The sequence below is a fragment of the Chelonoidis abingdonii genome, chromosome 4 (assembly GCF_003597395.2).
Source record: "Chelonoidis abingdonii isolate Lonesome George chromosome 4, CheloAbing_2.0, whole genome shotgun sequence".
NCBI classification, from domain to species: domain Eukaryota; kingdom Metazoa; phylum Chordata; order Testudines; family Testudinidae; genus Chelonoidis; species Chelonoidis abingdonii.
Genome location: NC_133772.1, coordinates 90,084,685 through 90,104,093, shown reverse-complemented (window position 1 = coordinate 90,104,093; position 19,409 = coordinate 90,084,685). Strand labels below are relative to the sequence as shown.

General features: G+C 46.9%; 1 protein-coding gene across 8 annotated transcripts in view; it reads left to right on the top strand.

Annotated features, from left to right (window-relative positions):
* TYRO3 (TYRO3 protein tyrosine kinase) overlaps positions 1-19,409 on the top strand; it is a 77,251-nt gene that overhangs the window by 23,533 nt on the left and 34,309 nt on the right. For all 8 annotated transcript variants that reach the window (XM_032793869.2, XM_032793868.2, XM_075065459.1 and 5 more), the window contains 4 exons: positions 6,044-6,159; positions 8,641-8,818; positions 9,818-9,960; positions 11,764-11,908. In XM_032793869.2, the coding sequence (XP_032649760.1) occupies positions 6,044-6,159; positions 8,641-8,818; positions 9,818-9,960; positions 11,764-11,908 (582 nt within the window). The remainder of the gene's footprint in view (positions 1-6,043; positions 6,160-8,640; positions 8,819-9,817; positions 9,961-11,763; positions 11,909-19,409) is intronic.

Here is a 19,409-nt window from a genome sequence, read left to right as displayed (position 1 = left end):
GTCTCTTTGGAGCTGAAGATGCCTTTTCCTCTTGTGCCAATGCACTGGCCTCTTATTAGCTGCTGAAAAGAGAGAGGCCAAAGTCAGAGATCACCAGGGGCCACTGAAATCAACAGATTGACACTGATTTTATGGATTTCTGTGTTCTATACCCTTTAAAATCTCATTTAAAATAAATATTTTCTAACCCTTCTATGAATATCTGTCATTCTGTGAATCCCTGAGCCCTTGTCATGTTTTCTTTTCAGACAGACTGAAACAATAGAGACTCAGGAGTGGCAGCTTTCCCCCTTCATCTTAGGTCCTGTCTGCCCTTGAGTTTTTGGTTGTGTTTGAACATGTGTTAACTGTGCAGTTGTAAATTCTAGTATAGACGTGTCACAAACATTTGTTCCAGGCTGCAGCCTAAAGTTCAATGCGACTAAGACCAGATGTTTGAGTCTATACTAGAATTTACGATTGTTGTAGTTAATGTGTTAAAATACCCCTTTAAATCCAACTATAGACCATACCCTGCGTGGGGTGTTTTTTTCTTTGTTAACACTCCGTATCTGCAAGATCCAGGCCAAGAATGCAACACTTTGTTCTGTTGTGATTTATGACTGACTTAGAAAGCATTTAGTGTTGTCAGCTTAAGGGCTTGTCTACATGGGGAAATTAACTGGAACAGCTAATGCAGAATAGGTATTCCACAATAGCTCTTCTAGAACAGTTCCCCCGTTGGACATTCGGATTCCAGAATAATAGTGCCTTTTTCCTACGTAGCTCACTCCACAAAGCTATTGTGCTATACATTCACCGCCTATCTTCATCTGAAATAACTTTTTCAAGTTGTAGACAATCCATAAATAAAAAAAACTTTTAAAAAAAGTTGACATCTTTAACAGTAAATTACCATGTAAATAATTAGGTTGGGTAAAGACTAGCACATATCCTTAATGGATCTAGAGTTCTCACATGTTTCATAATAATTATACTTTGCCACAATATAGCACCTCCTAGCCAAGGTTCTCAGAATGCTTCACAATCAGAAATCAATGAATGAATCCCCACAACACCCCTGTGAGGAAGGCATTGTTCCCATTTTATAGATGGGGAGATCAAGGCACGAGAGAGATCCATAGAAAGAACCGAGATTTTTAGACTTCTAGTCCTGTGCTTTAGCCACATGTGTCCTAGCTGGTATTCTTCACAAATATGCCTAAGAAAGTTGCAGTAAAGTGAAGGAAGCGGGAAGGCTTTAAAAAAGCCCAGTGTCTACAGATCTGATTTTGCTCCCATTGAGACACTGGCAAAACTCCAGTAGCTTCAGTGGGAGAAAGAGCAGAATTGAGGGGGCTCATTTAGCCTTGATCCTGCAAACGCACACATACTTTACTCTAAGAATGTGAGTAGTCCCATTGGCTTCCATGGGGTTACTCAAATGAGTAGAGGAAAGCACATGTATAGGGGCAGGATTGGGGCCTTACAGTTTCATACATGTAGAGGCTGGTGGGGACTCTGGCCTCTCTCCCCAGTTTATTACTGACTCTTTTCATCTGTGGCTCCAGGGACAAACATTTTTGATGGGACATTTACAAACACTTTCCTCCTATTATTGTCATTATGTGTTCGCCATAGAGCCCCCAATGTGCTAGGTACGTTCTAAACAGAAAATTGCGGTTATTGTAGCACAGGGGCTGGCAACCTATGGCACACGTGCCAAAGACGGCACGCAAGCCAATTTTTAATGGCACGCTGGAGCCTGCCAGGACTCCAGTATGCCACTAAAAATCCTGACCAGCCCGGCGCGCTCTCCTCTGCCCTCCACTTCCCCCGCGGGGGCAGGGAGCAGAAGTACAGCTGTGCGCACGGGGTGGCCAAATGGCCCCACTCTCCCGGCACGGCAAACCGCGGGGTCCACGCTCCCAGGCCGGAATGCGGGGCCGAGCGCAGCAAGCTGCCGGCCCCTCCCCCACCTTATCCCCTCCCCTGGGGCCCTGCCGCCGCGCGCAGCGCTCTGGGGGTTGGGGCTGTGCGCTCCCGAGGGCAGAGTTTTTGGCTCCGCGGGAAGGCAGACACGCTCCCCGCTCAACCGGAGGGGCGGGGCTGTGTGCTCCCGCAGAGCAGCATATCTAGCTCTGTGTGGAGCCTCATGGTAAGGGGCCTAGGGCTCGGGGGGTTGGATAAGGGATGGGGGCAGGGAGCAAGGTGGGTTGGATGGGGGGGGTGGGATCCCTAGGGATCCCGGGGGGTTGGATGGGGCATGGGAGTCCCGGGGTTTGTGAGGGGGCAGGGGGTGAATAGGGGTCAGGGCAGTCAGGGGACCGGGAGCAAGGAGGGTCCTGGGGGGAAGTTAGGGTGGGGGGTCTCTGGAGGGGTGGTCAGGGGACAAGGAGCTGGGGGGGTTGTATGAGTTGGGAGTTTCTGGGGTCCTGTCAGGAGGCAGGGGGGTGTGGAAAGGGGTGGGGCAGGCAGGGAGTTGGGGGTTGGGTGTTGGATTGGGAGTTCTGGGGGTCCTGTCAGGAGACAGGGAGTGGTTGGATAGGCATGGGAGTCCCGGGGTCTGGCTGGGATGGGGGTGTGGATGAGGGTCGGGGGCAGTCAGGGGACAGGTAGGAGGTAGAGTCCAGTCTGGGGGGACAAGGAACAGGGAGGCTTAGATAGGGGGAGGGGTCCTGGGGGGACAAAGGAACAGGGAGTTGATAGGGCAGGGGTCCCAGGAGGGGTAGTCAGGGGACAAGGAGCACGCGGGTTGAGAGTTTTTAGGGGGGCAGTCACCCAGCACTCTCCCTGAGCCCTGACCCCACCCCCCACACCACACACACACACCATGCCCTCTGCCCTGAGCCCGCACCCCCACAGGCCCCTGCCCTGAGCCCTGTACCTCCCTTATACATACCCAGCCCTCTACTTGACTCCTTCATCCCCCCCCACCCGCAACCCTAGCCCTGACTCTGGCACCCCCACCCTTACCCAGCGCCCCTTCTGCCCTGACCCCTACACCCCTTCACATACCCAGCCCCTAGCCCTGACTCCAGCCCTCTGGGTCCTGGCCGCCAGCCCCGCACAGCCCACTGCTGGTCTGGGGTTCTTGCTGATGGACCCTTGCCAGCCGGGGTCCTGGCTGCAGGCCCCGCTCAGCCCGCTGCCAACCTAGGTGAACAGAACCCGAGACCAGCAGCGGGCTGAGCAGGCCGGCAGGGTAAGCTCAACATTTTAATTTCATTTTAAATGAAGCTTCTTAAACATTTTGAAAACCCTGTTTATTTTACAATACAACACTAGCTTAGTTTATATAATATATAGACTTACAGAGAGAGACTTTCTAAAAAACGTTAAAATGTATTACCGGCACGCGAAACCTTAAATTAGAGTGAATAAATGAAGACTCGGCACACCGCTTCTGAAAGGTTGCCGACCGCTTTTATAGCATCTACAGGCCCCACTTAAGTTCAAGGACCCATTGTTCTAGGCAATCTACAAACACACAGTAAGAAGCTATGTCTTCACTGCAGATTTAACTTCAGTTATCTATACTTCAAGTTATTCCCCTCTAGTTAGCTCAGCTCACAAGAAAGCAGCTACCCTGGCAAGTAACACTCCAGCTGCTGTGTCCACACTCGTACTACCTATGGACTTTTTGGAACATAGTCCATGGTTCTTAACACTGCAGTAAACTGAGCCACTCTATTAATTTTATCCCAGTAATTGTGGGAGAACTTGTTTGTCCTTTCTGGACACACAGGGGAATTGTGGGAAGGCATTGGAGGACTAGTGCCACTCGAGTGGCGCTACCTACATCCATGCTACAGAGTTGTGCTCACTAGAGTTTCAGTCTGTACCCCGTGAAATAACAGCCAGCTTGAGTTAAAAGCACCACCACGCTGGAGTTAAGGATTTGTGTGTGTGGAGAGGAGTCGAGTTAGGGGCAACATTTGACTTATAATTCAATATAGGTTTGCAGTGAAGACAAGCCCAGAGTCAGTTCTTGCCCCAAAGAGATTACAACCTAAATAGCCAAGACACAGGGCTGGGAGACACTAAAAATTATCATCCCCTTTATCACAAGGAAACTAAAACCCAGAGATGTGAGTGATTTGTTCTGACTCACACAGGAAGTCTATAGAAAGGCTGAGAACTGAACGGAGATCTCCTGATTCCCCATCCATGGTCTTAACCACCAGAGAGTCCCTTCTCTCCAGGAGGCCCAGTCTCAGCCCTGGAACCTGTAGCTAGTTATAGAATGATGAAGGCTTGCTCACTATTGGAAAGAAGCAGACATTCAGCTCCAGTGTATGGCACCCTCTGTCACAGCCCTCAGTGTCAGAGGTATGTGGGAGAGGGCTGGGCAGGACTAGGGTGTGCTGCACTTCAGCTGCGGATTGGCCTCTTGGGGGCTATTGCAGCCAAGCATAAACAAGAGTAGACCTGAAGCTCCTTCAACTGATGCAAGTGGTACCGTGGGACTCTGGCAGGGCCGAGAATGGGGCAGGTGTAAAGGTGATTTAAAATCACCTTTCCTCCTCCTCTCTCCACTGGCCACAGCCTGGGAGAAATGGGGATGTCTCCAGGAGCGCTGCCAGCTTTTTTGGCACCCTAGGAGGCGGAAGGTCCCACCCCCAAAATGCCACCCCCGACAGAGGCGGCGGAAGGTTCTGCCCCCGAAATACCGACGATGACCGGGGCGGCCGAAGACCCAGCTGCTGTGGTCGCCGCCCCCCAAATGTTAGTACCCTAGGCGACCGCCTAGGTTGCCTAATGGGTTGTGCTGGCCCTGGATGTCTCTGGCTGATAGTCTGAGACATGCCCCTGCCGTAAGGACTTTAAAGTCTTTGAAACAGAACACATGAAATCACCCCTAGTAGAGGGTGATATGGAGATGATTGTATAGGAGAACAAAGGAGATGTACATTTTAAGAAGGGATCTGTAGGTGAGAGAGGCACTTGCCAGGCATGAAGATAGTGTTTGGTTCAAGCGTAAGATGCAGCATGAATGGAGAGACAAAGCCAGTTGTGGGAGAAGAGGACGAGGGGATGCTAAAGGGCAAGGCTTGGGAAAGACAAATGGAATGAGAGGGAGATTAAGATTAAATGGGTGGAGAGAAAGTGCAGGGGACTGAAAGTGAGGACAAGGAGCTTGCATTAATGCATTAAAAGACTGGAAGCCAATGAAAAGATTTAGGTGAATGGGCAGAGTGACATAGTAAGAACTGGGTAGCAAAGCTCCATTCATGCCTTGTTATGGGGGAAGGACAGTCATGTTAAACTATTAGTCTGGGGAGCGTGGTTCTGTTCCCAGCTTTGCCACTAACTTGGAGTCTGACCTTGGGCAAATCATTTAACCGCTCCATGCCTCAGTTTCCCTATCATAAAATAGGGTGTCTTGTGGGCCAGTAACCATAAGCCTGGGACTGTCAATTCAAGTTCCATTTGAAAATGTTTGAGAGAAAAGTCTGGAACAAGCGCCATGTGTTTGCATATAGCTTTAATAACCAAACAGTGAATAAGTTCACCATTGAGCAGGAATTAGAATAGCATGAGCAAGCCCATCTGGCAGCTCTCAGGGGCCATCTCCAAAGGCCTGACTTCAGTGGCCTCAAGATCAGAGGCAGTGGGTTGCTAGGACTAGAGGGGGCTCAGCTGTCCTAAATCTATTATCTGAGCCATCCTGCACACCTGCCCAGATCGGCAGGCAAAGCCCTATGGCTGGTGGTGCTATAGCCAGGAAGAAGGCAGAGTGGAGCATTGCAGGGGGAGGGCATGATGGGGGGAGGGCCCCACTTGTCCACAGATGCGCACATCAAGTGACGCTGTGGTGGGCTTCTCGGGATCTGTGAGCAGTGAGCACCAATGGGCCAGAGCAGGGAGCTGGGCTCAGCCCCGTGGGAAAGCAGCTGCTGCTGCAGGGTGAGTGTGGGGCAGGCTCAGCATCCCCAAAGAATATTTTCAACCACCGCCTGTGCTCAAGCCCCAAATCCCCAGGCTGTATCCTCTGCCTATTCCCATGTGACCTTCTGCTCAGTTCTGTGTATATTAAAGTTTCCTTGTTCTTTTTCCATAGCCATGCCTCTCCCCCCTTTCAACGTGACCATAACCCGAGTCACCAGCAGCAATGCCAGCATGACGTGGGTCCCGGGATTTGATGGCCGCTCCCCCCTTCATTCTTGCACAGTTCAGGTACAGCCCTCAGGACTCTCCTCTGGCCTGTATGCACAATGGGATCCCTCTGACTGGTCTTGCAGCAAGGCCATCCTTCACACCTGAATCTTCTGTGGGAGCGTTAGAATTTGTAGACCAGCCCTTTCAAACTTGGGAGCCTACATCTGGATCTCAGCACCGAAATACATGGCCTGATTTTCAGAGGTGCTGAGCTCCTGTCACTCCGGTTGAAAACCATGGAAATTTTAGGCGCTCAGCACCTCTGACAATCAGTCCACTTACATCTGTGCCTAGCTTTAAGTATCCAAGTTTGCAACATTTGGCCCTGGTGTTACTTGGAAGCTGAGCCATATGTTTGGTGCCAGTGTGCCAAGCAGAGAGACACAATCAATCTTACAACAACTCAGGCCAGTCAAACCAGGCTCATTCCCTCAGCTTGTGCATCTTTTAGGTATGAATACTGGGCAGTGTTCACAGCCCCCTTTGACACCCCTCTCCTGTCACAGCTTGATGTGAGCTTCAGTGGAATCACTGTGTGATGCTGAGACACTTTCATTGGGAGGAGGGGATTAGAAGCACAAACGTAAACCTCGAGCACAGATGAAGCATATACTAACCTGCTTTCTCTCCTGTCCCCTTTGGGGAGGGGCAAGGAAGTTGGAGAGTCCATACTCCGATGCTTATTCCCTTTTATAAATAAAATAAATCATCATTGCAGAGACATTTCCCTCCCACCCCCAGTCCCGGCAGAAATTATGCCTGGATGTACGTAGCTTTCTGTATCTCTGGTAGTATTTTGTTGCTGCTGCTGTTTGCAGTTCAAAATGAATTTCTTCCTATGCTTTGCAAGGCTGAGTTAGCCCCAATTGGTACAGCCCATTCTTCCTGGTGTACATGCTCATCAGCCTCAACAATGCCAATCTTTCTGGGGTTTGAGCTCCTCCTCTCTGCTTTGAGAGGCAGAAAGGGAGCAGAATCAAAACAGCTCAGATTCCATCCGCTCACCAGGCTTTAGCATTTCTTAAGCCTCCTAGCCCTTTCTATGCCCACGTTTGTATCTCAGCTCCGGTGAACTGAACAATAATACGTCCTTTACAGGAAATCATTAGACCGAGGGAGCTGGGGTTCCCGCAGTGGTTTTGGCACCGGCGAGCTCATGTTTCGTTTTCCTTCCCTCCTCACCCCACAGCTCTGATTTTGTGCGAACTATTGACCCACATTTCCATGTGAAAATGCATGCCTCTGGCTCCCCGTGAATGAATGACTGTCCTCCTGCTAGGAGGGTGCAGAAAGGGGGGCGCATTGGCTCTGGTTCTTGGGCACCTTGGATACACTATGGATCAGTGCACCCTTGGCTCAGATAGGCAGGGAGCTTCTCACAGGAAAGGCTAAACTAGTGCCACTTCTCCTCACTTCAATGCAAGAGATATTTCAGAGGGTGGGGGTGGGAAACTAATGCAGCTGCTCTGACTCTCCAGAAGCGTAAGCAGAATGACAGAATTTAAACGGAAAAGTCTACTAGCTCCCACCCAGCTCAGGATGACACTGACTGGCAACAGGAACAACAAGTCAGCCTATTATATACTGTACACAGCCGGAGCGTCATTATTATTAGCAAAACAAATTAATGGATCAAAATGAGGTGGAGGGCTGTTACATTCGTAGTAGAGATAAAGTTAGCAAAGATGTTTTCCCTTTGTCCTGGGCTCAGTCCCCAGCTTCGCTGCTGACTCATGGTGCATGTGTTTGAGTAAGATGTGCTGAGTTGGAGCTGCCCAGTGGAGTCCGACTATTCTCAGGCCCTCAGGGAGTGCTCGTGTTGAACCTGTCTGCCTACAAAAGAGACACAGTGAGGGTAAATGGGATCCAAAATTCAAGTCTGGTAAAACTTCAGTTTTAGAGAAACTTAAGGCCTGTAGAAATAACGCCAAGATTCTTTTTCTTTTTAATTCCAGGCAAAAGCTTTTTGGTTTTGAAAGAAAAGTGCTTTTTCTGCAGCGTTTGCAACCCAAAGGCTGTAGCATTGTGCTAATGCAAGAGATTCTGAAAGTGACATTGATTAGAAACTGACCGTGAACAGGAAGGGAGCTGACTGGTCTGTTTTCTTTATCTAAGCTTAGAGAAATGCGAAAAGTCAACAAGCAGCGTCAGTAGCACAAAGTACATTTCCATTTTAAAAATGCCTTTCACTTTTAATAATCCAATTGTGATTTGTAATGCAGGTGAGGAAACATTTTTCAATGTGGGGCCAGAGCATCAAGTGGGATAAATCATTGTACTTGCATTGAAGTCAGTGGAAGGGATGGCCCATGATTTTTAATTTGACAGCATCCCTTTGAATATGGTATTATACGGCTGATTCAGCATTTGTTGCTACTTGGTCCTGAACTGGTTCAGAAATTAGCCATTTGCATGAAACAAATGCCCCATTGTACAGCATGGTCTTGTTGTTCACTCTGTTTATCCTAATGTATCTGCCTGCTGTTCCTCATAAAACAGGTTGCTGAGTCACTCGAAGATCACGAAGGCTCTACAGAAGTTGTCCCTGTCCCTCCTTTTACCTGTGGTTTACCAGGATTAAAGCACTCCACCAATTATAGTGTGCGGCTTCAGTGCACTAATGAGATGGGCACCTCCCCTTTCACAGACTGGGTTTATTTTCAGACCCTAGAGATAGGTAAGCAGATGTCAGACAGAGGTTGGAAAAGTTAAAAGAAGTACTATATAACGAGTCTGTTCTGATTGGGGGGGGAAGCTCGGGACAAACCATTGATAAATTTAATTGAACTCCTCACTGAGTCAGAAAGACAAGGAACCTATAGGTCATCCTTTTGGGAATCCACTCTGAAGTCTCCTAAAGTCCTGCTCCTATTATTTGTCTTACTGTGAGTGATGCTACTGTCAGAAAAATGATTGTAAACAGGATATTTTGGGGAGGTGGTTCCATATTCATTCTCACCCACTAGTTTCCAGATCATATATGCAAGTTTATAAGTCAAATGTAAAAGCTACAAACCCCGCTTAGGATCTGAAAATAAAATCAGTATACGGGGCCAAAGGTATGTCTGGTGACTCACTGCTGGTGTAAGTTCATGGGATCACACTAGGGATGAATTTGGCCCATTCATTCCGCTTCTTACATCATCCCCAGTAATAAAAATTCTGCAGTTGGAAAATGGCTGGGAACACTGATGGGCAAAACAGAATGGAAACTAACTCACCCCCTCTCCTCATATCTGTATTAGCTGGGCAGGCCTAGCAGGCTTAACGGCTTTCTTGTGGAGCTCCCTTTGTGCTGGTGGAAGATATGTTGAGCCAGTGTGCAGGCATGGGGCTACTGTTTGCATGTGCCTGTGCTCTGGTGGATCTCTGAGAGCCATGTGGCCCTTAAGAGTGGGGGGTAGGGTAGAGATCTGAAAGGGAGAGGGGGCTAACCCCCTGCTTCTTCTGTAGGAGTGATGGGGTGGGGGCAAACCCCAAACTGCCCAATGGAAGAACTGAAAGCAAACGTAGAGAAAAGAACCTTGCAGAGATTTTTATTTTTCTCCCCGTTCTCTCTCCTTTGGATTTTCCTCTGAGAGCGGGTGAGCCGAGCCTTTTGGTGACTCCCGCGCCTTGGGGGACAGAAGTTCTTGTTCTGCAGTGCAATTGACTGGGTATCATCCTTTGTCTCCAGCTCCAGGCAGCACTCCACAAAACATCCATGTCATCCAGAGAGACACTAGCTTGGTTCTGGAGTGGGAAGGAGTGGCTCTGGACATGCTGAAAGAAAATCTACTGGGATACAGGCTGGAGTGGAGTCAGGATAACGTCACGCAGGTAGCGTATCCAGACATCAACCCTGGGGAGATTGACGGTGACTCCTTCAGGACAGAGTTATGGAATGTTCAAATTGAGTCTTCTAGACCATGCTGCCTGTCCTGTGTGCTGTTGTCAATGGGTTGGATCCTCAGCTGGTGTAAATCAGCATTGCTCCCTTGGTCTCAGCGGAGCTCCTCTGATTTATACCAGCTGAGGATCTGGCCAAATTCTGCATTTTCCCATTCATATCAATTAAATAACATCAGTAAATCTGTGAACACAGTCACTTGAAATTAATGGGAGTTCTGGGTGTTCAAAATCTGAAGCATCGTGTGTGTGTGTGTGTGTGCATGCGTAATCACACACAGTGGCTGCATCGCAAGACAAGCAGTCCCTTGGATTGAGCACTTCTTATATGTGAGATGGACTGTGCTTAGCTATCACAGCAATGGGTACAGGGCACTGGAGAATCAAGTCCTGAAGCATTTGAAAATGGAAAGTGGTGTGTAAGTGCAAAGTATGATTACAGTGTCCACATTTCCACATTTCCTTGGGCCCCTACTATGTCCACTTTGCACCCCAGAGCTTTTCTACCGAGACAGCTGGGGATTCTTATCACCCCTACAAGCCCTCCTCTCCCCACTTGCCCCCCGACAGCATGTGCCAGTGCATGGCTGAATGCACTGGGCACTAGTAATCCCCAGCAGCATAACTACCTCTAGAAGGTCAGAGTAACTTAGCACAGCCCTGAACTCTGATGCACATTGAGGCCCAAACCAGTTCTCAGCTGCTCCCTGCATCAGAGACGCGTGACGGAAAACCACCCCCCTTGCCCTCTTAAGGTCCTGCACCAAGCAGTTTAGCCAGTGTGTTGGATCTGGGCCTTTCTATTTTCTGTGGCTTGTTTATTTTTCCGGTTGCCAGTGATACAGTAGTATTAACAACTGCAAATTATGTGAAAGGGGGTTAAAATCTTTTATTTCATTCAGTGATTGAGGGAGTTTAAAAGGGAACTGCCAAGGGTCTGGACCCTAAGTTTGAACATCCCTGCTATCTGCTTTTGAAATTTATGTGATTCTTTATGGGGGTTTCCCACTTCCATACAAATGCTTTGCCAATGACTCCGTAATGATGAGCAAGCCTGCAATAATGGACAAAGGGAGGGAATCACACATGCACCAATTTCACACCAGTACAGGTCCACTGACTGGTGGAATTCTTCCTGAATTATATCAGTGGGAGAGGAAAATAAGGCCCAATATTGGTAGCCAAAAAGATTCAAGGCTCTATTCTAAGTGATGCATGTAAAAATTATCTTAAAAATGATAGCAAATATCTTGGCCATGTGCTCTTCAGTGAAACTTGGCTACGAATGCTGGATGGTGATTGGAATTTGGCAACACATTAAAACAAATGGAATTAATTTTTCTGATTAAACTGGCAGTGACTTTGCAGCATGTTACAGTAGCTGTATGTCTTTGAAGCAGGAGGAACTGTGTATTCGAAAAGGACAGAAGAATACATTTCTGTAGCCACTTTCATCCGAAGACCTCAAAGCATTCATTAATTAAGCCTTGCAACATTCTTATGAGCTAGAAAGATATTAGTGTTAGCCATTTTAGAGATGGGGAAGCTAAAACACAGAGGAGATGAAACCTAAGGTAACACAGCCAGTCAGTGACAGAAACAGGAGGCGAACCCAGGAGTCCTGACTCCAGGACTTGCTCTAATATCTGGACACTATGATCTATTTTAATAATAATTAAAAAAGCACAGTTTTCCTTTGAGTGCAGGTTACTACTTGTTCTTGTCTGCTTTCAGGGGGAAATGACAGTGCAAGAGACAAAAGCCAATCTTACGACATGGAATCCCCAGAAGGACCTTATAATCCGAGTGTGCGTATTGAACGCTGCTGGCTGTGGACCCTGGAGTGACGCCTTAGTGGTTGCTGCCCAGGAGGTTGTAGGTGAGTAGCAGGATGATTTTAGTTTATTTTTGCTCTGGCAATGTTCTCTCATAAGGTGGGAAACAGTGCTTGCTGCTGGTATCACCATATCTCGCTGGCCCAGTGCCTTTCAGTGCACACAGCTGACCAAGCAGCATGGCTACATACACAGTACATTTCATTGAAGAAAACAGAATTTAAATACCCTTTAAAGATCTGGCATGAGCAAAACAATTCCCACCTGCTGCTGTCTTCTTTAGCTGATGCCGCAGTGGGTAGCACATGGAGGCGGGAGGGAGATACAATTCAAGAGATAAAGGCCAGGGCCTGATTCTCTTCTCGCTTAGGCTGTGTCCACACATATTTGCCCTGATTTAGTGAAACCAGTGCAGTCCCCCATGTGACATCTCTTCTCTGGGTTTGGTTTAAACCAAAATCATCCAGATTTAAACCGAGTCCCCATACAGCCTTTTGCACAGACTTAACTAAATCAGTTTAAAATCACACCTTATATTAAACTGGAGCAACCCTGCATGTAGACACGTCCTTATACTGGAGTAAATATGGGGTTATTTCACTGGAGTCAGTGGGCCAGGTCTACAGCTAGTATACATCAGCATGTCAGTGGAATGGAGTGATGCCAGTTTATACCAGCTGAGGACATGGCACTGTGGAGTTACAGTGGTGCAACTGGGAGGAGCTCGGGCACAGTGAGCCTAACATAGGAATGACCATGCTGGGTCAGATCAGTGGTCCATCTCACCCAGTCTCCTGTCGTCCAACAGTGGCCAGAGCTAGGTGCATCAAAGGGAATGAACAAAACAGGGCAATTTCAAGAGATCCGTCCCCTGTTGCCCTGTTCCGGGTTTTGGCAGCCAGAGGTTTAGGGATATTCAGAGCATGGGGTTGTGTCCCTGACTATATTGCCTAATAATAATTGATGGACCTGTCCTCTCCATTTGCTTTCACCATGTGTGATCCTCTACTCCTAGGCAAAGGCCCTCAGTCTGAATGCAGGGGAGAATCTAGCCCAGTGAGTGCAAAAGGGCTGCAAAACTCTGAAGCTGAGATATGGAAACACTTTTCCCCTGTGTTGCACTTCGCATAAATGATTTTGGAGGCGCAGGGCAGTGGGCAATCAGGCCCTATTTCATCCTTGTGAATTATTTTTTACTGTGTTTGCTTTGAATGTGGTAGTTTTTACTGACCCTTACCCCATATACTGTTTCAGTGTCACTTTTTATAGTTCATTTCCTGCATTAAAAATCAACTCTTGGCTGGGTCTCCTTTAAAAATACAATGAATTGTGTAGCTCTGGTGGTCATGAAAGTGACAGACTAATAACATTGGGGCAAATCCTGAATTCCAAGGGAAATCCTACCTCTCCCATCCCTCATTCCATACTAATTCTGATGACATATGGCCTTCCATGCTCGATGATAATGATATTTATTTATTTATTTATTTATTTATTTGCAAATCAGAATTGGGGCCCCACTGATTTTCAATGGGATTTAGACTCCTAAATGCCTTCACTTTTGGAAGTGGGACGTAGCTGTCTAAATCACTTAGGTCTTGTAATGCTGACTGAGCAAAGCCCAAAAAATACCTTTCAAAATCTGAGCCTGACAGTCTAAATAGACAAGACAGACAAAGATCAGGAGGAAAGAATGTGGCATATATACAGGTGATCAGGATTTCTATTCTATTTTATATAAGTTCTTAGATTGCGCTCCTGACCATAGCATCTGAGCTCCTTCTAGTTGTGCATTAAGCAACATGACTAACATCTGTCATGAGTTGTTTGTCCTCTCATTCTCTCCACCAGGGGAGAAATGTGTGCTGTGGAGCGTCTTATCTTGGTAGGATTGGGGGGAGCGGGTGTTTTTGTTTTTAAAATATACATGTTACAATGTATTTTTAGTAGAGAAGACAAGGTTAAAGAAATGCAACTTGCACTTAGTTCTTGGGGGAGTTCATTCCACCGTCCTGAGGTGGCCCCCAAGAAAGTTCTGTCTCCTACATAGACGAGCTTTACCCTTATTATTGAGAGTTTTATTGGTCCGGAGAAGTGAAATTGTCAACCATAGTCTTTATCCCAGAACTCCAGGTGGTCTTTCAGAAACTGGGCCCAAGCCATGAAGCTCCTTGAAAATAAGGACCAAGACCTTGAACTTGATTTGAAATTCTGTGGGAAACCAGTGCGGAGAATGGAGTACAGATCTGAAGAAGACTGTGTCGCTGAGGAGATGCGCTGCAGCATTCTGTACTAGTTGGCGTTTCCTAAATGCTGAAGGCTTTGTGCCCAGGTATATCAGATAGCTGTAGTGCAGCTGAGAGGTGATGAAGGTGTGAATAATTGAGGCCAGGTCATGGTTCATCAGGATGTGATAGAGTCTCCGAGCCAACTGGAAAAAGTGTTATGCACAGATGTTGCTATGTGAGTGCTTAGCATCTGTGAGGAATCCAAGAGTACTCCTAAACTACCGACTAAACTGGCCAATTTTGTGGAGCCTGCACTGTGGATGCAAAATTTTCAAAACACTCTCCTCTTCTGACCAGCATCACCTGTGTCTTGCTCAGGTTCCACTTCAACCAGCTGTTCTTCATCCATGAGATGATCTCATCCAAGCACTGGTCCACCGTGGCAGTAGCAGTGTGGTTGTATGTGGTAAAGGATAAGTAGAGATAGGTGAAGGATAGGTAGAGCTGTGTGTCATCTGCATATTGCTGGCATTTGAGTCTGTATCATCTGAACCATTCACCTAATGGCTGCATGCAGATGGTGAAAAGGAGCAGAGAAGGGAATCGATCCTTGTGAGATTCCAAGTTCTTCACAAGTGATGGAAGTGGAGTTTTCCATCACTACTCTTTGGGTATGTCCCTCCAGAAGGACTCAGACTAATTTCGTACATTACTTTGGACCCCTGCCAACTCTCTCATGCAAGACAGCACAATCTTATTGTTAAAAGCATTGAATGCTGCAGAGAGGTCCAGGAGAATGAGAATGGATATCTGCTTCTGTCCACTGACAGGAGGAGATCATCCATTAGTGCCACTAAAGCAGTTGCAGTTCCATGTCCTCACATGAATCCAGATTTTGCCAGGTCTGTGACATGAGCTCCAGATAGAGGAGCTTGTATTTGGGTTTTGGATGAAGGATGAAAGCAGTGCTGCCAGGAAGATGGGTGGCACGTGTCCTGTTTGCACCATGTTTATTTTTTCTATTTGGTTTGGGATTTGTTTTGTCATGTTTTAATGATATACCCTGGTGTGAGCTGGGGAATGGGTAAGGGAAGAGTTAATAGGGGCCTAGGTGTGGGAAAAGAAAGGGCAATATGTAGGGGGACAGATGGAGGGCAGAGACTCACACTGTTTTGGAGCCGGGAGATGGAGAAAACAACAAACCAGAAGAGCAGAAAAATGTCCAGCATCAGGATGTGAGGTGGTGGGGAGAGCCTGCCTGAAGGTTCCAAAAGCTTCAGAATTGCTGTTGCTGCTCCCAGGTCCGGTTGGGGAGAGGAGGCTCTTTGCTCTCAAGGGGCTAACTTCACTTGTGGTTTCTTTCTTCCCCAGCCCATGTGACTAAGGTTTGTGGGAGAAGCATGAGCCCTGGTGCTCTGGGTGAGGGGGTGGACTGAGGTATGGGGGGAGTGGTGGGGAGAGCCCAGCTAGGTTTCACAACTACCGCCCTCTCTGTTGCTGCTAATGATGCTTTTGATGATTAAGCCAGCCATGTAGCCCTCTAAAGCCCCATCCTTGCAGCGAAGTCAGCAGTGGTGGTCATCTGTGCCATGCAGCGGTCATGACAGGATCGGCACCTAGGCCTTCAACATAGGGCTTAGGTGGGACTGAAAGGCTGGCTCCCTGCACAGGGTGAGTGTTAGGTAGCGTCCCCTGCATGTCTTTCCCAGGGCAGCCACAACGAGAAAATCACCTTCAAGAACTGGAAAATGTGACTGGAAAATCACTGAAACTGGCAGGGGCCTCTGGGGCAGGTGTGCCTGAGGCAGTGTTTAGCCCATTCTCATTCGCTGACTAGATTTCCAGGGGATGATGTCCTTTTAAATTGGAATAAGATCACTATAAAAGAACAAAACAGTTTTTTGTTTGTTTTTGTCTCAAAAATTTATTTTTTTATGAAAAAAAAATCTCTGGACTGATGCTTGTTGTGGCCAAGAGTTGGCCCCTGACCAAGGGCACAAAAGCAGGGAAATATGGTTATTTATAGAAATGCTGACAGGCCCTAAACTATAGAACTGCAGAACTAATGTCATTTTGTTCCAGACCTGTGCCTTTGAGAAATGAAAAGCGGCTGACTTTCCAAAAATAGCTAGTTGGCACTGGATACACTTTGCGTGGGTGCTCTGTGTGCAAAATGCCAAGAGTGAGTCATTAACATCTCCCTGGACTGTGCTAGGGGCAGCTAAGCTTATAAAAACTTTGAATCGTGTCATATGGCAGAGAGCCAGTTGGAGCTCTGCTTTCTACACATAGGAATCTCTTGCTTTGATAGAAGCACCTGACACAAATTCTGCAGAGACATGGGCAGAATGATCTAATAGGTTTTCTATCTCTAATGTTTATGATCATGTTCTCAGGGGTACCCTCAGGATGTACTATTTGTACATCCTTGGGGTGAAAGAACTGCAAAGCTAATAAAAACCAGTGCTCTCATAACACCAGAATGCATCTAAATGCTCACGTTAGCAAATATATAATTCTGCCTCACACAGTGCTGTCAATAAGACACCTTCCGCAGACAGAGACATGGGCTGCAGAGTGAGGAGCAGACACAATCCGTACCAGCCAATATTAGGGTGGGAGGAGTCAGAGCAGCCAGCTTCAGCGGTGTTACTGAGCATGCTCAGTCTGTGTGAACATGCTCAGTACAAGCCAAGTAGCAAATCTGGGGTGACATGACCCTGCATGTCCCCTCCACATGCGTCACCTCTGGTGAGGAGACAACTCTTGCTGTCTTTACTCAGGCTGCAATGCTTCCCTCTAGTTCAACAGGAAGAAGGGATGTAACTGGGAACATCTGGAGTGGGGTCCAGTAGCTCTAGGACACGCACTTCCCTTCCCTCCAACCCTATGGATAAATTGTGCAGTTGACACTTCTTGGTTCATGAGGGGTCAGAGCTAAGGGGATGGTCACTCTGCAGCACTAATCTCTTCCATCATGCACAGAGGTCAGACAGGGCTGGTACATGGTGGTTCACCATTCCGATATGTCTCTGCTCATCCTAGAAGTTTCTGTAGAATTTAGTTTTCCTTTAAAAAACAAAAACAAAACAAAAAAGGAAGGAAGTTTCTAGCCTTTCTGGTTTTGAAGGAGACTTTCTGCATGTGACCCAAAGTGATGCCTTCAAACAAACTGAAACAATAGCTTTGAGAGAGCTGTGAATTGCCCTCCTTTGTCTCAATGTGGCATTATCATTAGGTTCCAGAGATGGTCTGAAGGTGATTAAGAAGATGTGAGTGCTGATAAATGGACAGCAAATCTCCGTTTACACCAGTGCAACTAAAGCTCTGATAGCTTTTATACAAGCATAGGGGTATTAGCCTCTGTTTCCTGGATTTATTCCAGCTCAGGAGTTTACACTGTCTCCTTACATTTCCCCAGTTTGTTACATTAATTATTCTTCACTCCATTAAAAATTCCACACTAGGGGTATACAGTTCAACCGATACAGAAGGCCCAGAAACACCCTCACCAGACAAGGCTCCATCAGCTATAAGAATGCCGGACTCTCTTCCCCCGGTACCCATCAGAGCAGATGGGACCCATGAAGAGAAGTTCCTCCTATTCTCAGCCCATCGGACTGCTACTTTTTTCAACCAATGGTGACTGGAGTAGTCAGCAAGAATTCCATAAAATTCCTCAGACTCCTCACGGATCATTCCCCTCAGCTTCCCTCTCCCAGAACCTGGTAAAGCCACAGTCAGTTGATGGAGTTTATCAAGTCAGTGCCAAGGCTGGAGACATGCCAGGGACCTGTTCCACATTCTTCTCCCACCCCCAAATAGTTGAGAAGCATTAAGGTTATCCTGGATTTGAAGAACTGGAATAAATTAGTAAAAATATCACAATTCCAATTGAGACAGCAATGGGTATTTAGAGACCATATATCAGCACTCATATCTTGTTGCTGAAGTCACTCCATTGCTCCATACACTTCCTGATCAAGCAGGTTCTAATGTTCTCCTGTGACTAGGGACATTTGCAATATAGGGCCTATCCTTTGGCCTCACCACTTCCCCAAGTATATTCACAAAGATATTTGTTCTGGAGGCAGCTCTCAGTCAGAAATGGGTTCATATCCATCCTTTGCTGGACAGCATGCAGCAAAGAGCACTGTCAAAACAGAAGCTAGAACCAACGTTATGATTAGTTTCCTCCAAGAATGGACTCATGGTGGACTTTCAAAAAATCATCTTACTCCGTTTCGCTTACAAAAAACATCAGTCACAGTTAATGCCCAGCTCCTCTACTGTCTTTCAGAAGGCCACCAAGCCTATGAGGTATGCTTGGCGTCATGTATAGATATCTTGGCCTGGACAAGACTATTCACTTCAGAGATAAAACAGAATGAAACCTGTACACGAGTCCACCCTTGTTAAGCAACCTCTTCTCTTAAGAATCCACCCCAATACATTTTGAATGAAATTCTGATCTCATTTTCAATAGGGTAATCTGGACCAACTTCATTTACTTAATTGCCACTGGTGTAACTAAGAATAGAGTCCACCCACATGATACAAGGCCTGGTCTACACTATGTGTTTAAATCGATTTAAAGAGCGTTAAATCGATTTAACGCTGTACCCGTCCACACTACAACGCCCTTTATATCGATATAAAGGGCTCTTTAAATCAATTTCTGTACTCCGAGAGAGAGAAGCGATGAACAACCGATGAAAGATCTCTGATGGTACCAACCCAGAGTTCTTCTATCTTTCACGCGAAAACTGGAGAAAGTCTGAAGCTCGCCTTAGCGAATTCGAGAACACTCTACACCATCCTGTGCTAGCTGAGATGAAACACAGAAAGACGCAGTGGCATGCTACTCGAGCCTCGACTGTATAGCAGTTGTCTCGGAGCCAGTCATGCATGCTGCTCCTACGTGCTCGGACAGAACAAAGAGCACTGGTTAAAGTAGGAGACCTGAGATGCTTGACAAACAAAAGCATAGAATTAATCCGCCTCACAAGATTTTTCCTCTACAAATTAATAAGAAATCTTGCTAGACTTTGTGTGCCTTGGGATCCTATCAACACAAGAGAATTGGCTTAAGCATTACTCAACTGATCATCAAAACATGGTTGATTAACTGAGAATAAACAGCTAGCAAGGGGAGCAGACTCAGGCCAACGTCTACACTACGAATAATATCGAATTAGCTAAAATTGGTTTAATGAAACTGAATATATATAAATTCAATTTCATGCGGGCCACACTAGGCAACAGTAATTCGGCCGTTGGCGTCCATGGTCCGAGGCTAACGTCAATTTCTGAAGCG